Source organism: Globicephala melas, chromosome 9 (assembly GCF_963455315.2).
Source record: "Globicephala melas chromosome 9, mGloMel1.2, whole genome shotgun sequence".
In the NCBI taxonomy this organism is placed as follows: domain Eukaryota; kingdom Metazoa; phylum Chordata; class Mammalia; order Artiodactyla; family Delphinidae; genus Globicephala; species Globicephala melas.
This window is the reverse complement of record NC_083322.1, coordinates 20,372,414-20,393,833: the sequence shown is the minus strand read 5'-3', so window position 1 is coordinate 20,393,833 and position 21,420 is coordinate 20,372,414. Positions and strand designations below refer to the sequence as shown.

At 52.9% G+C, this 21,420-nt stretch overlaps 1 protein-coding gene across 4 annotated transcripts in view; it reads right to left on the bottom strand.

Annotated features, from left to right (window-relative positions):
• Positions 1 to 21,420, bottom strand: part of PLXNA4 (plexin A4) — a 608,317-nt gene that overhangs the window by 58,293 nt on the left and 528,604 nt on the right. For all 4 annotated transcript variants that reach the window (XM_060305298.1, XM_060305299.1, XM_060305300.1 and 1 more), the window contains 5 exons: positions 15,982 to 16,182; positions 10,736 to 10,832; positions 10,149 to 10,339; positions 6,074 to 6,225; positions 1,808 to 1,925 (listed from right to left, as the gene is read on the bottom strand). In XM_060305298.1, coding sequence (XP_060161281.1) covers positions 1,808 to 1,925; positions 6,074 to 6,225; positions 10,149 to 10,339; positions 10,736 to 10,832; positions 15,982 to 16,182 — 759 coding nt within the window. The remainder of the gene's footprint in view (positions 1 to 1,807; positions 1,926 to 6,073; positions 6,226 to 10,148; positions 10,340 to 10,735; positions 10,833 to 15,981; positions 16,183 to 21,420) is intronic.

The following is a 21,420-nucleotide window of genomic DNA, read 5'->3' as shown; positions in this document are numbered from 1 at the left end:
TAATTTCAGAGCCAGATTTCACGCCCAATTTTCATACGCCACGCCACACCTCTCAACTGCTTGGGGAGCGCTGTCTGTGTCTCTACCCACCTCAGTCTCTCTCTCCCTCTCGTTATCTCAACTCTGCTGGAATAACAATGTCTGTGTTTATAAATATCTATATGATATACTATATATATATATATATACACACATTTATGTAAATATATATACATTCATCACTAGTTGTCTTAAGGTATATTGGGTTTAACTTGGAAATTCCCTCAAACCCTTTCCGAAGAAGGTGGGAGTACAAATGCTAAACGCATAGGTAAAACTATACACATCCACTAAATCCATGACATGTGTGTGTTCCTCTAAGTGAGCTCCTGTGTGGGTTTAGTGACAGCCATATTTATAAGGTTGGTTAGCTTTCAAAGAGTGGAAGGAGCATTGCAGAGGTCAGGACCCAGGCAGAGAGGGGCATCTGAGGCACATCCCTCCCCGGTTCACTGCCACACCCACCCCCGCCCAGTCACATGGTGTGCAAGTCCTTCATCTCCTCTGTCCTTCTGGACTGTGGGCCTCCTGGGGCAGGGGCTGCATGGGGTCTGACTCATCACTGTCACACCTGCAAGCCAGGCCCATCAAACTATATTATAAAATGCAACCAATTGAGCAAGTATTTATCAAATAACCTAGGGAGAGGTATTGTGCAAGGTGATACGTGGTTGTCAGTTAAGGGGAGGAAGAAGAAAGAGAAGGAAGGCAGATGAAAGAAGAGGGAGGAAGGAAGGAAGGAAGGAGAAAAATGGGCTTCTATGACATATTTCCGGGCATTTGATACCCAGTCATAAAATGCATCATTTCAGGTTTCCAGCTTCCAAAAGCAGCTCAGAATCATGAGGAAATGATCTCATCACATCTGGCATTAACCCGAGAAGTTAACTGGATGGTAAAACAGTTTTGGCAATGATGCGATGTATGTAGCAGGGGATGTGCTCATGTCTCCAGCATCCCTGTCGTCACAAGGCAGGGAGGTTCCCAAGTCCCCCTGCTCACAGAAACCCTCACCAGGGCTGGTCCGGTACCCTTTTCAGGGGCCAGGGAGGGTCCAGGCTGGAGGGAGTGTGAGGGCAGGGGTGAGATCTGCAGAGAGGCCTTGGGGTGGGGAGGGAAATGTGGGGAAGGGTGTTGGGGCGAGAGGGAGTAAGATAGGGATAGGACGATGGTGAGTGAGGAAGGTGGGATGACTGGGGATAATGGGATGGAAGTGGTGGGGTGCTAGCACACAGGGAAAGGGCAGGGCACAGTAGTCATGGTGGCAATCACAGAAATCGTAAAGGCAGTGACACTAGAGGTGATAAATCTATTTTACCTAATTTTCACAGTAATACCGTGGGATAGATGCTTAGTATTATCATCCCCATTTTACAAATGGAGACACTGAGGCACAGAAAATTAAACAAGTAGCCCAAGTCTACCCAGTTAATAAGCGGCAGAGCCAGGGCTCAAATCCCAGGAGTCCCCATGCACAGCCCACACTCTCACCCACCGTGTCACGCTGACACTCGGCCAGAAGGGGACATTGGGGCCTAAGAGCCAAAGCAACTTCCCTGGAGCTGCAGCCCAGCCCAGCCCAGCCCAGCCCAGCCAGGATGTAAATCCAGCTGGTCCCGACTTCCAAGGCTGTGCTCTCAAGCGCTGCAGGACGGGACTCCCACGACTTTGGCCTGGGTTTGCCCACAGAGGTCTAGAAGGGCTCAGCAATCATGGTAAAGAGGTCTGTGGCCTGTGCCTGGCCAGGCCATTGGTGGCCGGGACTCACCATGAAGTAATAGAGCTGCGAGGACCTGGCCATGAACTCGGGCCGACACACGGCCACACAGATCTCCACGAAGCCGGCGTGCTGGCTGGGCTTGGCCTCCCCCATCTCACACACGATCCTGCAGGGTGGAGAGGACAGACTCCCATGGGTCACAGGAGGGTCACAGGCCTCCCTGCCGTGACCCCTGGGCCCTACACCTACCCAGGCCTCCTTCTCTGTAGTAAGATCTCAGGGATGGGCAAGGAAGGAGGAGGTGAGAGATACCTGATTCCTCCCTTCGGGGGCTCCTTCCCTTCGGGGGCATTCCTCCCCCCCTTCGGGGGTTCTCAGGAAATGAGGACGTGTGACCTACAGGGGTCTCCTTAGAGGCTCTCAGTAAAATGTGACTTACCCAAGGGCACACAGCCATCAGACAGGGACCTGGGAGCAGGGACCTAAGGTTTGCAGGTCCTCGCCTAGGAGCTCTTTGCTCCCAAGGCATGGACTGCCTCAGGCAGTGCTTTCTGCTCCCAGCCCCAGCCAGGGGCCTGGCAGGGGAGGGGGTTTTCATGCCGGGGGAGGGGAAAGGGTGGGGGAGAGTCATAAATTCTCCCCTTTAAAAAAATTTTTATTGTTTCACTAACAAAATTGGTTCATACCCTTTGAAAGCAAGACAGTATCAAAATGTGACAGTAAAATAAAGTGTGCCTTTCTTCACTAATCTCTCTCAAAACCTTGGTGTATAAATCCTTGCAGACCTTTCTCTAGACCTATGCAAATATATAATATATATAATCTCCATTTTATAAATGAAGAACTGAGGCATGGAAAAGTTTGGCAACTTGCCCAAATATATGGATTTGCCCATATATCCACACGTGTGTATATATATTTAGGTCTGATATTATGCACGCATATAAACATAAATGTGTATATATACACGTACAATTATATACAAACGTGCATATGTAAAGAAACATATACATGATCTTAAAAATAAAAGTGGAACTTAACCACCCATTATTTTTAACCCCTGCCTTTTTACTCAACAAAACAGCATGGACTTTCCCTCAGGCCACAGTACACACAGCCTCATGGTATTTCATAAGCGGCCTGTGTCATCATTTATTTAACCAGCCTCCTACTGTTACACATTTAACTTACCCTGATTTTTCTCCTACTCCAAATAACCCCGCAAAATGAACCAGCCTACACACCTCCTTAAGCATTGCATATTTATTAAAATAGATTTCTGAGAAGGATTATTTGTGCTTTTTTTTTTTTTTGCGGTACGCGGGCCTCTCACTGTTGTGGCCTCTCTCGTTTGCGGAGCACAGGCTCCGGACGCGCAGCCTCAGCGGCCATGGCTCACGGGCCCAGCCGCTCCGCGGCATGTGGGATCTTCCCGGACCGGGGCACGAACCCGTGTCCCCTGCATCGGCAGGTGGACTCTCAACCACTGCGCCACCAGGGAAGCCCTTGTGCTTTTAATGTTTGATAGTAGTGGGAAATAATGGTCCAGAAGGTCTGTCCCAATTTTTACTTCCATCAATAGCAAGTGAGTGAGATTACTTCACTCTTTGTCCAACACTACATATTATCAGTCCTTTAAAATTTTTCTAATATAATAGGAAAAAAGAGATCTCAATTTCATTTTTATTCCCCTGATTACTGGTGAGGTTGCATGTATTGTGTGTGTGTGTGTGTGTGTGTGTGTGTGTGTGCTTAAATCTTAGACAGCCTTCCCTGTGACTTGTCTGATGCCCTCTCTTTATTTCGCGGATGGATTATCTTTTTGTAGGAGCTTCTGAATTAGGAGAATTAACTTTTCTCCATAATAAATATTGAAATTATTTTCTCTCAGTCGATCACTTGTTTTTCAACTTGGTTTATAAAGTCTTTTGCCACTTGAAAGTTTAAAACTATCTGTGTGGTTCAATTGCTCATTCTTTTACTTTATGGCTTCCGGGTTCTGGGTGAGAGTCTAGCAAAAATCTATGCTTTTCTGTTCAGATAACATAATTAATACATGTTCAGTTTTTTTAAAAGTACATAAAAGCACTTGTCATACCTACATTCCACTCCCACCCCAACTGCATCACCCAGAAGTATCCATTGTCAACATACTGGTGTACGTGTTTCCAGTCTTGCCTTCCTTTTACAAAATTTATAAACTCTGTATTCTGCTTGGTAAGCTGTGTTCTCACTTTATATACCTTGAGTATATGCCTGGTCATGATTCTTCTACATATCACATTTAATGGTTGTGTAGTTTACTGTCCTATGTATAGACAATAATTTATTAAATTAATTCATTCCCTATTTTTAGATATACAAATTGCTTCCACATTTTCACTGTTACAAATAAGGCCAAAATAAGCATTCTTGCAAATAAATATTTGTGTATTCTGTTTATTTAGGGAAAGTTCTAGAAGTATTATTCCCAGGCTAAAGATGTTTGACCTGCATTTCCAAACTGCCTTCCAGGAAGGTCGTCCCAATTTACCCTCCCGACATGAATGTATGAATGTGCTATTTCTTATGCCTCTCATCTGCACTGGGTGGGCATTAACTTTGAAAAATTGTTCCCCATTTCATTGGTTACTACTGATGTTAAACATTTTTTTAATATGACTTTAGTTCTTTGTCTGTCCTGTGAATTGCACATTCATGCTCTCTGCTAATTTTGTGATAGCTGCCTTTTACCTATATCTTTTATCTAACCTCTTTAAATGTTAAGAAAAAGCGTACTGTAACAGGCCATAACAATACTCTCAGTTTATCATTCATATTTTTACTTCACACACAGGGTTTCTGGTGCACAAGTTTTGTCTTACGTACTCAAATCTAATCTTTTCCTTTATAATTTTTTCTTTTGCAGTTATACCTGGAACACCTTCCCTTTCTTGAAATCAAATAAATTCTCACCTGCATTTTCTTCTAACCCTTTCACGTGTTCATTTTTTACCCTTAACTCTTGAATCCATCTGGAATTTACCTTGGTGTATGATGGGAAATAAGAATCTGATATGGTACCTTTACCAGGGGGTGAAACTGTACCACTTATTGAATGAGCTTTGCTTTCCTTGCTGATTTGAAATGTCATCTTTATCACATACTAATAGATTCTTTTTCTGGTGTTCTATCTTATTAAGTATCTTATTAAGTATCACGATATTTAATCATGTGGCTTTATAATATTTTTTACATTTTATATTTATATCTGGCTATACAGGTCCAGAGCAGGGCGTTTTAAAGTTCCCCAAATCACAATATATCCGTAGCAGCCCGCTTTGGTTTTGTTCTAGGAAGGACAAAAAGTTGAAGGAGCCACAGAAAGGTCTTTGGGTAAGTGATGATGGACCAGGATGGGTCCTACCAAGCCTGGAGCCTTCAATCATCTTATCTACTCTGAGTGTTTTGGGAAGAACCGGACGGAAATCAAGGAAGAATTGAGGATGGCAGAACTGATGGTTCCAGAATCACAAAATCTGGGTAAGACTCAACCAGCACAAGCATAAACGCACTCACCTACCTAAGTGAGACCTTGCAAAGAGTCAATAACTTATGCACACGGGGCCAAGTGGTAAGGTTTCACTCCGGGAGGGGCAGCAAAGAGGGTGGAGAATATAGATTCTATTGCGCTGGTGAATATTTATTTCATGCTTGTGTTTGCTGGGCTGGAAAATTGTATTTACTTATTTACAAGGCAATACATGACTCACAGACCTTCCCTGCCATGTAGGTTAGAGGTCAAGGTCACTCGTTGAATGGCCCTCTCCGTGGACCAGCAGACTTTGCTGGAGAAAAACAATCCAAGTCCCCACAGGCCTGAGAGTGGGTGTGAAGGTTCATTCTCAGCCTCCACAGAGGGGAGCACAGGATTAGCTTCTTCCGTAATTGGGGGAGGACAGGAGTGGGGAGTTAGGGACAGCGGAGGGAGCTAGGGCAAGGAGCTGAACTCACACGTCTGCAGATTTTGCTTTTGCTTTGTCTTGTTCCCACTCAACCTCACACCTCAAGGAGGTAATGATCACTTTCCCCTTTTCTCCCAGCCATCTCCCCTTCCCCTTTCTAGACTTCCCCCAATACGGCAGCTAGCTAGTTCGGGGGCTGGGGAGTTGTAGGAGTCCCCCACACCCTAGCACGTGAGGGACGTTCTCCTTTTCTGTCCATAAGTTCTAAGACCATCTATTGTTGGTCGGGGAAGGTAAGTCAACATCAACCGTCTATTTATATGGACTTCTCTTCCCTGCTCCTCCCATGTCTCGGACGGCCTCCACTTACTGTTCCGCAGGGATGTAGCCATCTACCAAAGGGCTGCACTCCACGCCGGCCACCTTGACATGGGAGGCGATGTCCCGGAATTCCAGGCCCAGGTTCTCCCCTCGGATGGTGACCTTGGTGCCCCCTTCCCGGGGGCCTGTCACTGGGATTATCTAGAAGGAGGAAGCACAGTAATCAGACACCAAGACAGCGCGATCCCCCACTGCTGATGGGGCAAGGGAGAGGCTGCTGGCTCTTTCCTATCTCCATCCCATTCCCTGAGTTGAGTCCAAGTCCACGAGGGCACCCAGGTCTGGGACTGTCAAGGGGCAGGAGCTTCTGGTAGAATAGTCTGTGCCTGTGTATGGTTTTAGGAGCAGGGTTCAAAGCCCCTTGTTCCTCTTCGCATTTCACAGAAGAGAGAGAACGTGATCTGCAGTGTTACTGGGTAATTCACAGAAAATCGGGATTAAAGCCTTCCAGCATATGCTCGTGTTGGTTCCACTCTCAGTGAAAATGAACAAGCCTCCTATCGACCCACACAGCCCTCCACACGATGGCATCCACCCATCTTTCAAGAGCCTTGTCGAAAGTCACTTCCCCATCACCAGATGTTCTCTCTGTTTCTCTCCACTGAGACTTCAGGACACCTTCTTTATGCTCTTTTCACAGTAACGTTTGTGTCGGATTCCCCACCCTGCCGCCCCCCCACCCCACCTCTTCAGATCCTGATTCCCTGAGAGCAGGGATGGTGGTGCCTCCTTTCCCTGTGTGAGCTTTCCAGTGATGGCACCATATTTTATTTCTTGAGTTGTAATTGTACTGAAAACCCCAACGATCCAAGCATCTTCCTGGTGTTAGAAAAGCCTTCCTCGCTGCCCCTCTGCCTTCATTGTTTGGCTTGGTTTGTCTGGGTTTAATTTAGACTTTACCCTCATACACTTGCCCAAAACGACTGGCTTTCCCTCCGAAGACATCACTGTTGATGCTAAAAACCCATGACTGGAATGTTAGGATTCAACCACCAAGGGCCTGCTTTGAGGTGGCGGCTCAAAGTTCACGTGATCTAATTATAACCTCCCACAGCAGTGACCTTAGTGGCAGAAGACATTCCATGCCAGCCTCTCCTGGCATTTCACAGACCAGAGAAGGGCCCATTTCCTGTTCCTGGTGTCTCTGAACATCAGCACCTGGATCTCGGCCAACGTCAATGGGATCACAATAGGAGAAGCCCAGGTAGGCTACCTCTTAATATTTCCGACTCTCTCCATCCCCCCAGGGTCACAAGTGGGCGGTTCCATCCTGGGGGGAGGGCGGAAGGTGGGGAAGGGAGTGACAGCTTTGCCGAGCCTTGTAGGCTATTCACCTACAAAGCTCAAGATACTTCCTGCTTCTCACATACGCAGGTGTGCACATCTGTGAGTGTGAGGGTTCATGAGTGTGTGGGTTTGCACATGCACGTTTCCACTGCAGTGGGAAAAAAATAGGTTCTTTGGAGACACAGGCTTGTTTCTGTGTGAGGGAGACAGACAGATAGAGGGGGGGTGGGCAGTGGGAGCCCCTGTCCTTCCCAGATGCCTGCCCAACTAGTCCCCAAAGCGCCACTGGCACCTGGCAGCAGCATCTGCATATTTCAGCCCTGGCTTGTCGTCCTGAAAACGAAGTTTTATCTCTGGCCCAGTCCATGGTTCTCCAGGATCCCTGGAGGGCTGCTGCCAGTACGGAGCCAGTAAATAGCGTCCGTCGCAGGGAGGTTTGTTTAATTTGCCATCTCCTCCCTGTGATGTTTTTGGTCTCAGGCCAAGAAGAAAGCCAGTCCCACTGTTTTCACCAGACACACCATTAGCGGTCCTGAGAGGCAGCCCCCTGGGGGATGGCTTCTTGCTACGGGGCTCTGAGGGTGGGGGCCGGCAGGAAAGGAGGGGGGCCCTCGTTCAGATGTGGCGCCAGAGGCATCCACCGGCTCTACTTTTCCAGATAATTCTGTAGGTAAAATACGTAAGTATCTTTCCCCAGTTTGAGAATCACTGTTGAGATTCCTACCCATGCAGGAGACTGAAGTCGGGGCTGAATGAAGCTCTCGGCACCTGGAAAACCAGGCATGTGGAGGGTGAAGGTGCCAAAGCGGGGGCACACCTAGAGGGCCACGCCCGAGAGGCTGCTTTGCCGGAGGAAGCTGCTTACTCAGAGTCAAGCTCCTTCCTGCTTTTACACATCCCCGGTGCGCATGCAGCATTTGTGAGGGAGGGTCGAGGGAATGTATGGGAGTGTTTGCCTTTGTGGTGGCGGAGGACGGCAATCCAGTAACCAAGGGACTCGGCCTTCAGGGGCCCTTGATTTACGCTTTGGTCAGAGTAAACCTGAGCATGGGTCTTTTTATGTGGGAAAGGGTGATAATAACCTTGGCCTTGGCAGGCATCATGGGTTGAACCGTGTCTCCCTAAATCCATGTGTTGAAGTCCTAAACCCCAGCACCTCAGAATTGTGACCTTCTTTGGAGAAAGGGTCTTTATAGAGGGAGTCAAGTCAAAATGGGGTCATTCAGGTGGGTCCTAATCGAATAGGACTGATGTCCTCATAAAAAGAGGAAATTTGCAGAGACACACATGGCAGGAAGTCAATATGAAGAGGCACAGGAAGAAGACAGCCACCTACAAGCCAAGGAGAGAGGCCTGGAACGGACCCTTGCCTCACAGCCATTAGAAGGAACCGACCCTGCGACACCTTGATCTCGACTTCCAGCCTCCAGAACCGAGAGACAATACATTTCTGTTGTTTACCGCCCTTCACTGCAGCAGCCCTAGGAAACCACACAGCAGGGTTGTTGTGAGGCCGGATGAAGTGAGGGATATGAGGCTATTTCACAAACTCTGAAGCACCACACAAACGTTTGGCCTGTGATTGTGCCCGCCGTTGTAAGGGTACCAGATACGGGTGTTTGTGAAAGTGCACAGAGCTGGATGCCCAGCGTCCCCTCACTACGGATGGATAGACTGAGCTTCCGTCTCATCTTCCCTCGGTCCCCCCGTGGCATTATTATCAGCAGCAGCAACCATGGCAAAGAGGCACTGAGCACCTACAATGAGCGAAGCACTGGGCCCCAGGTGCAGACGTGTCAGACACCGTCCTGTAGCGGAGACACGCACGTCTTTCCCTTATTTTATGAGCGGAGCAAGGGATTCCAGCCCGGGTGCGGGGGACCTTAGAGGGTCTTCGTGCCGGGAGTGTGGAGGTGAAGACACCAGGGCAGCGATGGGCTTAGACACGGGATTTAAAAATGATTTTAACAGTGTCAGTGATCAACGAGGAGGCGGAGGGTGATGAGACCCCCACGGGCTGGGCACGCAGCCAGGCATCGTGCATGGGTTCGCTCATGGAATCCCTGTCACTCCTGTGAGGTGGACGCTTCGACCCAGGGCACGGGTGAGCAAGCTGAGGCCTGGAGGTGGAGATGAAGTAGTCGCAGGGGACCCAACAATTACTTGGGATTAGCAAATGGAGCTGGGATTCAAACGCTGTTCTCTGTGATCCCCCGTCTGCCCCGCCCCTCATGGCTCCGCGTTCCACGGCCCGCGTTCCACGGCCCGCGTCCCTCTGTCCCCCTGAACTGTGCTCCTGGTCCGTTCCCGCCACTTCACAGCTTCGGTCTGCTTCATGTGAGTCCCGAGGCCTCTCCGCTTTGACCTGCTCCACTCTCCGGGGCTGGGCTCCACGCCCTTGACCCCAGGCAGCCTCCACCCACAGGCTGACTGCTTAATGAGGCCGCAGCCGACGGAGCTTCATGGCCTTGCCACCAGGACTCTTGGAGACAAGGAAGGGGTGTCGAGGACCGCGAGTCCTCTCGGACGCGGCTCACACGGAGACTCCATAGGACAGCCGAACCCTCTCTGCTCTCGACCTCCCTTGATGAGGGGAGGGCCTCTGAGCCAAGCCTAAAGCTGCTACGGATTTGCAGGGAAATGAGGATGCCTGCAGCCAGCTGGGCGCCTGGTGGACACAGGGGTGACGGATTCCATGCCAGCCATGGCTCCCAGGCCCCGCCCGTGGCAGGACAGGGCTCAGTGGACCACGGCGGGCCCAGCGGACCACGGCTCACCTCTGTGATGCGGGGGTTCGTGCACTTGCTGTTGGTGCCCGACAGCTCCAGCCAGTGGCTCTCGTGGATGGGGCAGTGCTGCCGGAGGGTACACTGGCCCTGGCCCTGGCACCAGCCGCATTCGAAGTCCGGGTCCGCCTTGAGGCACAGCCCGCAGCTCTCACGCATGGCGCCGCACTTGTAGAGGTGAACTGTGGGCAAAGGGCAAGGGGGGCTTGGAGGTGGGGGCAGGGGGCTGGGAGGGGCCCGGGAGTGCAGACCAGGAGGGCAGTGCTGGCCTGGATGATGGGACATGAGGCAGCCTTGTCCCCTCCGCCCTCCGGATGCAGGGAAAGCCTGAGCAGAGGGTCGTGGCTGGGCGGTGGAGCCTCCCTCAGTCTCTGGGGGCCCCCTCCAGCCCGCGCTGCTCCCTCCACTGTACTCCCAGCAGCCGTTGCCCTGCGCCCCCTGCGCCGAGCAGTCACAGAGCAGTGACGGCGCTGGGGAGGCGCGGAGAGCGGGCTTGGCTTGGGTGGGGACGGAATGGCACTGCCCACCGATGGGAGCTGCTCCCCCCTCCCCGGCCTGCCCGGGCCCTCCTTCCGCACCTTTGTTCTGAGCTGGGTTATCAATGTTGAAGTGCCCGTTCCACACGACTGTCAGCTTCACCGGCAGGTTGTTGATCTCCATCCCTTCGTAGGAATACTGCAGCCAGGACCGGAAGGAAAGGAGAAAGCTGGGTCACAGAGATTTCTAGGGGGGGCCCAATGTTCGGCCTGGTGTCCGCAAGAGTGCACGGGGTCAAAGGCAGGCCAAGACTGTGCGTGCATGTGTGTGTAAGCACACATCAGCATGGGTGGGCAGGGTGGGGACGTGCATCTCAGGGGACCAGACCAGGGGGTCAAGAAGCTAAGGCGGGGAGATGCCAGGCCTGGGGGGACACCCATTTGGAATGTGGGTTCACAGAGCAGATTTGAGCAAGTGGCTTGGCCACCTTCTGCGGAGGCCTGTTCCTGCCAGCTGGGCTCTCCCCAGGAAGTTAGTGAGAGAGGGGCCTGCTCCCGCCCTGGCTGCCCAGGGGAACCTGCCAGTCCTCAACGCGATTTGGGAGCTTTAATTTCTAGGACACGTTCAGGGGAGGTGGGTGCTTCACCAGAGACCTGGCCAAGCCTGATCTGCAGGCAGGGAGAGTGGCTGCAGAGGGGAGGCAATGAAGGAGCTGCACTCTTCAGGGGATGAGTGGCTGAGGGTTAACAGAAGAGGACTGTGTGAGAGCTCAGAGGTGAGGTGGGAAATCCTGAGGTCACCCTAGGGCACAAACCTGGGAATCTGGGTCAAGTCCCCAAAGGCTCCAAGACAGAGCAGGGGCCCCAGCTCCACAGCTGCCCATGGTGGGGCGGCAGGGAGCTGCCTCTGGGCCCCGCTTCCCTGCCGGGCTCTCCTCTAATGTTCCACCCAGCTGGGTCCATCCCACGGGGCTGCGGTGCTAAGGCGGGGAGCGGGGGAAGTGGGAGGTACCTCTCAGGCAGCCCCCAGTATGCCCGCCCCCGTCCGCCTTCTGCAGCAGGCATTCTCTATCCCCAGGGAAGGAGGGCAGGCAGCAGGAGCTTGGAACCTGCCCTGGGCAGCTTTTCCAATCCCTACCTGATGATTTTCTCATTATTCCACTAGATTCTGCCCACCACAGGGGGTGGGATGGAGGATCAGAGCTGAGACAGGTTTTCTGCAGAGGAGGGGCTGAGGATGGGCGATATGTTGGAAGAGTTCAGTCCAGGAGACTTGGTCTGAAGTTGTGTTTGCAGAGCCAGTGGGCTCTTTTAATGCAGAGTTTAAGTTTGGTGGGGCTGGGCCGTGGGGATGCTCGTGGCTGTTGTGTCAGGCCACTGATGCCCCCTCCTTCACTAAGGGGAGGGCAGCACAGAAACTCGGGAATGCACCAGCTGTGGAGGGTCTCAGGGCCTCTGCCTCTGTAGCTTATCCGTAGGGCTTCTAAAGGAGATGTTATCATCTTAACCTGGGAACCTGCCCTATATTCCTGAGTGACAGAACGTGCTCCATGATGAGCATGCTGTGACGCTGCCCTCCTACAGAAACATAAGTAGGGTGTGTGTCCAGCCTTCTTCGGGCTCTAACCTAGCACGCCAGAAGTTTTCACTAACTCCCTGGTGATGACGCCCAAGCCAGGGAGCCACATGTGGTGCCTGTCCCACAATGGCGGTGGTTTGCCTTGTACCATCCACACGCTCGTATAATCTCCCTCGAGACTGATGACATCTGGGCCAAGGCCAGGGTTTGGGCTGAGCCACAGAATAAGCAAACCTCCCTAGCCCTGCAGAAACAACACTGGAGAATCTGTTTTGATCATCCCATAACTCAGCTGGGGACTCAGAAGCTTTTTGCCACGAAGCCCACTAGCCAACTCCCCAGAGATTTAAGTTTTTCGCGTCTGGGTGGGTCGTTCCAAGTCGTCGTGAGTTTTCTCAAAAAAAAAACCTCTTCCCCTCTCATGGTGGTCTATGGACCACCTTCATCAGAGTCATGGGGGTGGGGCTGGGGATGAGGTCTACTAAATGCAGATTCCAAGGCCCCACCCAGACCTGCCGAACTAGAACCTCTGGAGACAGGAGCATTTCCAGTTAGGTACTCTGAGTCTGGTGCTGTGAAAGTTAGAGAATCGCTGCTCCTTGCCATCTGCTAGCAGCAGCGAGACAGAGGACAGCCAAGGGGGAAGTGTGTAGGGGGGATGGGGGGAGAACCCGTTCCAGACGCCCCTTCCCATTTCCTCCTCTAGCCAAGCTCCACTGCCCCCATCCTTCCCGTCCCCTTCCTCCAAGGCCCCAGTGGGGGAAAGGTGGCAGGGGCCAGTGTCAGGCTGCTCCGACCTCTAGGAGGGATGCTGGTGGTGCCTAAATCGGCATCGAAGCCAGGCTCCTGCCTCTCAGGCCTGGGTCTGTCCAGGACCCAAAGTGGAAGCAGCAGGCAGCAACCAGGGGCGTGTTGGTCGACGATCAAGAGAACCTTCAGGCCCCTCTCAGGAAGGACCTGAGATCCCCCCGAGATCAAGGCAAGACATACTGCCCACGTATGCATGGGAGCATCTGCGTGCATGAACGTCTTTGCATGCGTACATGAATGTCTTCCCACGCGTGCTGAAGTGAGAAGAGGTCTGTGCACATCCGTAGGGTCTATGCATTCAGATGTGCGTGTGCATGTGAGCACACACGGGCACACACGTGTAGTGCCGTGTAGGGGCTCCGCAGTGACCGGCTGTGTGAATGTGGGCAGAGGATCCGAATCTCAGACTCCCCACGTGTAAAGTGGGAATTACACGCGGTGCGTACCTCACGGGATTGTTGGGAGGGTTCAAGATAACCATCCGATGCTCTGGGCACAGTGCCTGCTGCGGAGAATGAGCGCCCAAATATTATCGTGTATTTGAATCTATGTGTGTGCACTTGGGGATGCTGTGCGAAAATACACCTGTGTTCCCCGTGTTTCTGTTTATGTGGAATAATAACAGCAGCACTTAGAGTGTTTCTGCGCCAGACACTTGGTACACGTGGAGACGGACGCACACGAGAACACTTATGTGCTCAGATGTGCGCGTGTGTGCACACATTTTCTTTCTGAAGGAAAAATAAAAAAGGCTTTAAGGATCAAATATGCTGGGCATTGCTTCCTCTTTCTCCTCATTCCTGAGATCTCAATTCTAAAATATTACAGAAATCATTAACCCCAGTATTGCCCACCAACCCCTTGACCTCCCCCCTCTAGGGAGGTCACGCTCCTTCCTGGAGATGCCCTCTCTCCCCCTTGACCTGCATCCTGCAGGGGGAGGGGCGGACTGCTGGGGACCCTGGACCACTGGCTCGCATCCTCCACCACTCCCCACCTCTGCTCCACTTAGCATTTATATAGCCCTCTATGATCAGTGGGCAGTTGATCCGCACAAAGCCCGGAGCTGGGGGAAGAGTGTTTCAGGCTCCTATGGGCCAGGAGGTTAAGTGTCTCAGTCAAGGTCTGGCTCATCGTGGCCCAGCTCTTGGACGACGTTGCTCATCACCTGGGGAAAGAGTGAACCCCAGTCTCCCTACTTTCTAGAGCAAAGAGAAGACCTCTGTACAATTTGGACGCTCTTCCCTCCAACCATTCCCTTGTCTGAGATTTTTTGCTGCAAAGTTCTATCATTCTATCACCAACGTAAGACACCAGTGTATGCTGTGTCCATCTCCAGGACCCCAGAGGCTCAGCAGACCCATTCCCAGCTGTGTTCCAGTAAAGCGGGAAGGGGGAAAATTAACCCCCTATCGGTCTCCCTGTCCTTGTTTTGCACGCAGTAAATTGGGGCACGACGAGAAACCATGGGGCCACTGCGGGTCGGTGGAAGATGGGCCTAGAGCCCTAGGGCCTCATGGCTGGCACTGTAGCCGGCCAGCTGTCCCCTGCAGCCCACTGACTCCCGTGATTGCCAGTGACTGAGGGGCGGGACTGGGCACTATTATTAGCAGCACTTGACATCTCCTGGAGCCTCTGTCTAAAGGAGGCCACGGATACCCACAGTTGCTTCTAACCCTCCTCCAACTGCTGCCTGTGAGCTGCCCTGTTCTCTGCCAACAGGCCCCCGAGGGCTACAGTGATTGGCCCGGGGCCTGTCCCCAAATAGTGGGCTGGAAGTGACCTGCCTGTCCACCCAGCCCCGTGTCACCCCATGCAGAATGCTCCTGTGTCTCTCTTTTCCTTCTCTGCTCTCCTCTGAGACCCCCCTCTGCCACCAAAAATCAAGGGTGGTGGGGCGGGCTTGATTTCTCACAGGTCGTGAGACCCTGCCACTCACGAACTGTGTGACCTTGGGCGTGTCACTGACCCTCGGGGCAAGGGTGGGTTACCCTGGAAGTCAATGGAGACTCAGGGCCAGCTTCAGGGCCCTGCACTCACCCACATGGCCCTTCCTAAGGCCTGCCTGCGTATCTCATTTGTATTGACGTATTTCATTCTTAAAGAAGGTCCCCCAAAGTATGTAACTCTCAGCCCCACAAATCCAATCCTGCCCCTACTCTGGGCCTCCGGTTTCTCCTCTGCACAGTGAAGAAGAAGGTGGGTTTCACATCGCTTGAAAATGTTACGAGTCTTTAAGTCTGTTAGTCTCTGAGCATCTGGGTGCACAGCAATAGCCCAGAAAGAGAGAATGAGGGAGAGCAGAGCCGGGGCTGGGAAGGCCACGGGGCCGGCGGGGGAGCTGGCAGGCAGGGGCACACTGTTAGGGCACACTGTGTGGTGACCAGGGACCAGGCGAAGGCTGCTGGCCGCAGGGGGCTGCTGACCCGTTGCTGGTCCAGCATGGACCCAACCTGGATTTCTAAATACTGGGCAGGGTTTGTGCCGATCTACACAGCACAGCCCCGGGGGGCTCCTTCCTGTTCCAAGGCTCCTTTTGCAGGGGCTGGTCTGTCTCAGAAGCCTCGTGTGCTGGGAAACAGCCTCTGTGTGGCTGTACAGGCCGAGGTGCGCCTTTGTGGGCTCACATGAGGCCCCCAGGTCAGCCCTGGTAGGAAGTCAGGACCCAGGGTTTCCAGAGCGGCTCTCAGGAAGGAGGATGGGCACGCCCTGTAAATACATCTGCCCACAAAGAGCGCTCAGCGGCCCCAAGGCGGGACCCAAAGCCCCTTGCACCGCAGCCCCTGCTGGGTCACCATGACAGGGCCACACCTACAGGCAGACACTTGGGGGACTGGGCCGGGCTAGCAGGGTTGGAGGAAGCAGTTGTCGGGGGGAGCTGAGCAGTTCTGTGGGGGTTCGGGGCAGTCCTGACCCTAGGAGAGCGCCCGGCGGGTGGGCACACGGGGCGGGCACTCACAGAGGTGTTCTGGCACTGCACGCTGGAGCTGTTGAAGCGCAGGGCGGGCACCCTCTGCTCGCTGCCCTGGATGCTGAGGACGCACTCGTACCCGCGCTGCCCCGACTGCGGCTGGGGGAGGTTCTTGGCCTTGAGGGTGATGGGCTTGATCACCTCCACGGGCACCAGGATCTTGTCCACTCGCAGCAGCTGCGGGCAGTCCTGGGGACAGACAGTGAGGCTCAGGTCGGGCTGCGGGAAGCCCCTGGTATCACCCAGATGTTCTCAGACTCCACCCTCCCCAGGACTCCCCACGCACGGCCCTCGGCGCTGCTGCCCACCCCCGACCACCATGGAGGAGGCAGTGAGACTGAGCCAGCCGGGTCCTGGCATCCCCACCTTGAGGTCCCTCCTCACAGAGCTCGTCCCCTGCCCTCGTCAGCTTCTTTTTCAATGCGCCCCAGACCCTCTGGTCCAGACTCCCAGCGGTCCCTCCCCTCTCAGCACCCTCCTCCCCTAGCAGACTGATCCTGCTGGCTGGGCGTCCTGTCCCACTTTGGGCTGAAGACCGCTTTGCCTCAGTTCCGGGCTGCCAAGAGCTGGGACAGAGGTGCCCAAGCGAGCAGCTACACAGTGACACAAGCCCTGGGCCGAGGCTCTGGAATGTGAGTCTGGAAGGGGTGGGAGGACCTTACATAAGGCATTTGGGAATGTTCTGCAATGAGCCCCAGAGACCTTTGAAATCCAAAAGCTTCTGACTGAGCTCCGGGGATGGCTGGCCCCCAAGAACATGCCCCTCAGAGCAGGTACACTCTGTGTCCCCTCCAGCTGCTCGTCCCCGAGCCAAGGGGGGCCTCTGAACACATTCGGGCATGGAGGAAATGGATCACTGGGCCCCTTTTCGCTGGGGCAATCAGCTCTGTTCAGGGAGGGCTGGGGGGAGAATGGGGTCAAATAAGGAGCACGGTGCTCTGCCCTGCTGGGAGGTGGGAGCTGGCGTGTGGCTGGATTCACAGGAGCTGCATGGACAGGAGTGAGGCCCCGGGCCAGGCAGGTCCCACCACCCCCAGATTCCTCCCCCTGTGGCACTGTTTGGGGCATGCCCACCAGACAGACGGCTTCTGGGCAGGTAGACGGACAAAAGCATGGCTCACACATCCTTCATGAGGACGCTGCCCCGTGGGCTCACTGCTGACTCTCAGGGGCCCCCCTGACCTCAGCCCTCTTCCCCAGCAAAGTAAGGCAGAAAGGAGGCCAGGGGAAGGGCAGATGGGAGGGGCCCCAGGCAATCAGGCACCCGGCGGCTGTCCCCCCCCGGGGTCTGAAAACAAACATGAGCCCCCCGGTCACTGAAAGCTGGAGGGAGAAGAGCTCTAGGGCCGCTGAGCTTCTGACGAGCTGTGGAACCCTGAGCTCACCACGCATCAATCCCCACTTTGAGACTCAGCTACCTCATCTGTCAATTGTGTGGCATCCAAGGCCCCATTCAGCTCTAACCAGTCCTGAGTCCATGATTTGGGTGGTCTCACCTCTGTTCTTCCCGATTACCCTGTAGCCTTGCTTTAGGGAAGCACCCCAGGCCCATTAAATGAATGCCCTCCTCTCCTCCAGGCTATCCACGCCTTTATCCTGAATGGCTAAACGGGGGAGCAGCAGACCCAGCAATTCCACTTCTGAGTTTGCATCCAAAAGAGCTGAAAGCAGGGTCTCGAAGAGATACTTGATGCCCATATGCTCAGGGCAGCAGTACTCACACAGCCAAAAGGTGGAAGCAACGGAGGTGCCCTCGCAGATGAATGGATAAGCGAAATGTGATACATACATGCAATGGAATACAATTCAGCCTCAAAAAGGAATTTAAACACACGCTAAGTCATGGGTGAATCTTGAAAATTCACCCATGGATTCCTCTCATAGGAGGTACCCAGGGTAGTCACATTCATAGAGACAGAAGGTAGAAGAGTGGTTTCTGGAGCACGAGAGAAGGAGGAGTTAGGGTTTAACGGGTGCAGAGTTTCAGTTGGGAAAGATGAATAGAGTTTTGGAGATGGATGGTGGCTATGGCTGTACCACAACGTGAATGTATGTACTTATTGCCACTAAACTGTACACATACAACTGGTTAAGATAGTAAATTTTATGATATGTGTATTTTGGCGCAGTTTAAAATAAATAAAACAAAGAAGAGCAGCAGGGAGGCAGGCCAGCAGGAGGGGGAGGGGACAGAGGACACGGCCTGAACCCTGCCTGTGGCCTTGAGGCTCTAGATCGTGTGGGTCTCCAGGGACCACGAGGTCCCACGTGGAGCGAGAATCTTATGGTTCCATCCCGTGTCCTTGCCTCTGCTGGCATCTCATCCCCCTGCTCCGGCAAGATGAGAACTCGGGACACGTAGAAGAAAAGAGCGATTTTGTGAAAAGGATGAAGCTCGGGCTGGAGAGGGCGATGTGTGATGTTGGGGACTCAGGAGAGAAGACGGATGACAAGTGGCGAGCTGTGAGCCAGAGGGGCCGGGCCAGTCCTGACCCCGCTCTTCCCTCCCGCCGAAGACCTGGCAGCTGTCCCTCTCCTAAAGCATGCACAGCCTGACCTTGCCTCCTGCTACAAGCTGCGTGTAGGGTTGCATTGCGAGTAAGAGCAGAAGAGCTGGGATCTCTCATCCCCAAGTCCCACAGGAAAATACGGCAGCTCAAGAAAGGTACGCTGAGGGTGCCTGAATCTGAGAGTCCTCTGAACCAACCCAAGGGTCCCTTCTACTTTGCAAAGGAGAAACCAAGCCAGGGAGAGGAAAAACATTGGTTCAGTGTCAACAGATGTGCTGGCAGCTGAAGAACTCCCACGCCAACCCGCCGTATTTCCTCCTCTTAATGAAAGAGGCAAGTTCCTACTGGCAGTAGGACCACCTCAGGATGGGATGGTGGGCCAGGATTTCCCAGAGAGGAGCTGGGGGCCAGGGGGCTTCGAAACCCTCCTGTGGTGAGCTGGAACCTCGCCTAGGGGCTGGACCGATTCTGGTCCAGGATGGAAGCTAAGCCTCTCTCCTTCCCCCTGTAAGATTCTCACTGGGGCTTGTTATGAGTTCTGTAGTGAGTCCTGATTGCCAGTGGCCCCTTAATGGCCTAGTTTGCATATAAAAAGGTTGGCCACTCGGAGACTAAGTTCATTAATAATAATTGGAGAGGCCCAGGGCTGGGCTGGGCCCATTTTCCTCTGGTGGCGCTGCTGACTGACCCCGGTGTCTCTCCTAATTGAAATGTAAAATGGCCATTTTCCCCTAGACAACAAGGCATAAAGGGACCATTGCCACCGTGCTGCCCCCTCCTCTCACCCCATCTCCCCAGACCCTGCCCAGCCTCATGCTGAGATCCCAGGTACAAAAGCACCTATGAGTCTGATGCTCGCAGGAAATTTCAGAGTGACTTCCACGTTTCTCCATGACTCTGAGGCCCTGTTACCCAGCACTTCGGCCGTGGTCCTCACCTTTGCGCTTTCTTAACTAGAAAGAGTGTGGTTTGGGAATCCCATACGTATAAGTGCAAGTCCATCTTCCTCCTGCTAGTTTGAGTCTTGAAAGGACTCTAAACATTGCTCGGCTTCACTACGAACGGGGATTAAAAACTCATCCTCTACAGGGTCATTTGGGGGAAGTCCATGAACTACCATGTATGACGCGTCTGGCACAGAGGGAGCAAGTGCTCAAAAAACGTTTGTTCTTTCCTCGTCCTTCCCCCTTGACTCAGGCTGCACCTGGTCCCTCAGCTACTCCCTTTTCCTACCTCGTTTCCCAAGGATCCGTCTCCCCTGCCCCCGCCTCTGTGTGCTTTTCCATAAACACCCATCAATTCTCATGGTCCAGCCTATCCACCCCTTCGAAGCTTCAGTGCCCAACAATTTCAACAGCTCTGAGTGCCCCAACACAACAGGAATGGCTAGGGAGTTCCCAGTTCTGTTCACTGCTCCTCTAATGGCAGTCCCCTCTTCTGGAAGGTTCCGCGTGCTCTGAGACAGGACCTTCACCAGCCAGCCACGTGGCCTTGGGCACATCCCCAAACCCTCTGAGTCTCCCCATCCATAAAATGAAGAGGCTGGTTTGGAATCCATGAATTTTATGGTCCCAATTCTAATATGAACCCAGTAGGTGACCTGGGGCACATCCTCATATAACCTTTCTGAGGCTCAGTTTTCCCATCTTTAAAATGGGGGTAAACAATGCCTGCTAAACTAGCTCAAAGCGTCGTATTCAAAATATCGACCCCTGCATGCTGGAGGAGGTGGGGGTCTTTGCAGGGTACGTTGGTCTCCTGGAAGTGCCATTTACCTACCAGGAAGGAAGTATTTTAATAACTGGTATATTGTGACCTGGCATAGTCATACAGGTGGGTATGGCTCTCATAGGTAGTGCATGATACCGTTATCCTAGCTAACACAATGAACACGGTGCAAGGGGTACAAGGTTTCAACGCAGCGCATGTCCCACCACCTCCATCACCTTACACATATTTTGCCACGTGCTATCTTGTTTCATAGCACAACACATATAATCACCACCATGTCCATGAGAAAGAAATTAAGCACACCAGTTATCTCAGTTCCCACAGTGACCGTGAGCAAAACACCCTCACCATCATCTTACTGACTTTTGTCCCCAGATGATGATGTAGCCCCCTTACGGAATTCCTTAAAAACATACTGCCCTTCTCTTTTCGAGGAAGATATTTCTCTGAACAATCATTTGAAAGGGCCAGCTCTTGGAGGGTAGAAAACACCTGCATTTAGCAAGATTATTGGGAGACAAATGCATACAATAAGAACCAGATTCGCTTGGAGTCTGTTTTGCCCGTGGCTATGTTCTGCAGTCCTGAGAATGGGCTGAGGTTGGGGAGAAGGGTGGCTTGAGGTACAAGAAGATCTTTAAACGTCTTGGCTTTCAGAAAGTGGCTCCAGTGGGCTCCAGGCCCATCGTCTAGCCCTGTGCGTATTTTGGTTTCCACTGAAATGCACACAGAAGTAAAGACAGCACCGCTAATTGCAGGGGGAGTATCAACATATGAGAGCAAAAAAGATGCCTTTCCATCTACCACGTCCAGCATGTCGGTGGCTGCTTGATACAGAGGTTTCATTGCATATTTAAATAATTGAACACGACATAAAGAATGCTGCCCAGCTGGGAGAGGAAAAGCTGCCTTCAGGGCTGGTGCTTCCTCGGGAGGGGGTGGTGGGCTGTGGATTTACAGTCCCTAGTGTGTTTACAAGATGAGGGCTCTAATTCTCTCAGTTGTTACCGCAAGGCTGGGGGGAGCTGGGTAGGGGCAGCACGGAGGGGCAGCTAAGGGATAAGTAAATTGCAGTTCACCCCTCTCCCCACGTCACCTCAGCCCCCATCAATTCCAAAGACAAGTTAGCACTAGCCGCAACCAACCCCCAAAATTTACACTCACCTTCTCAACCCATGGTGCCCAG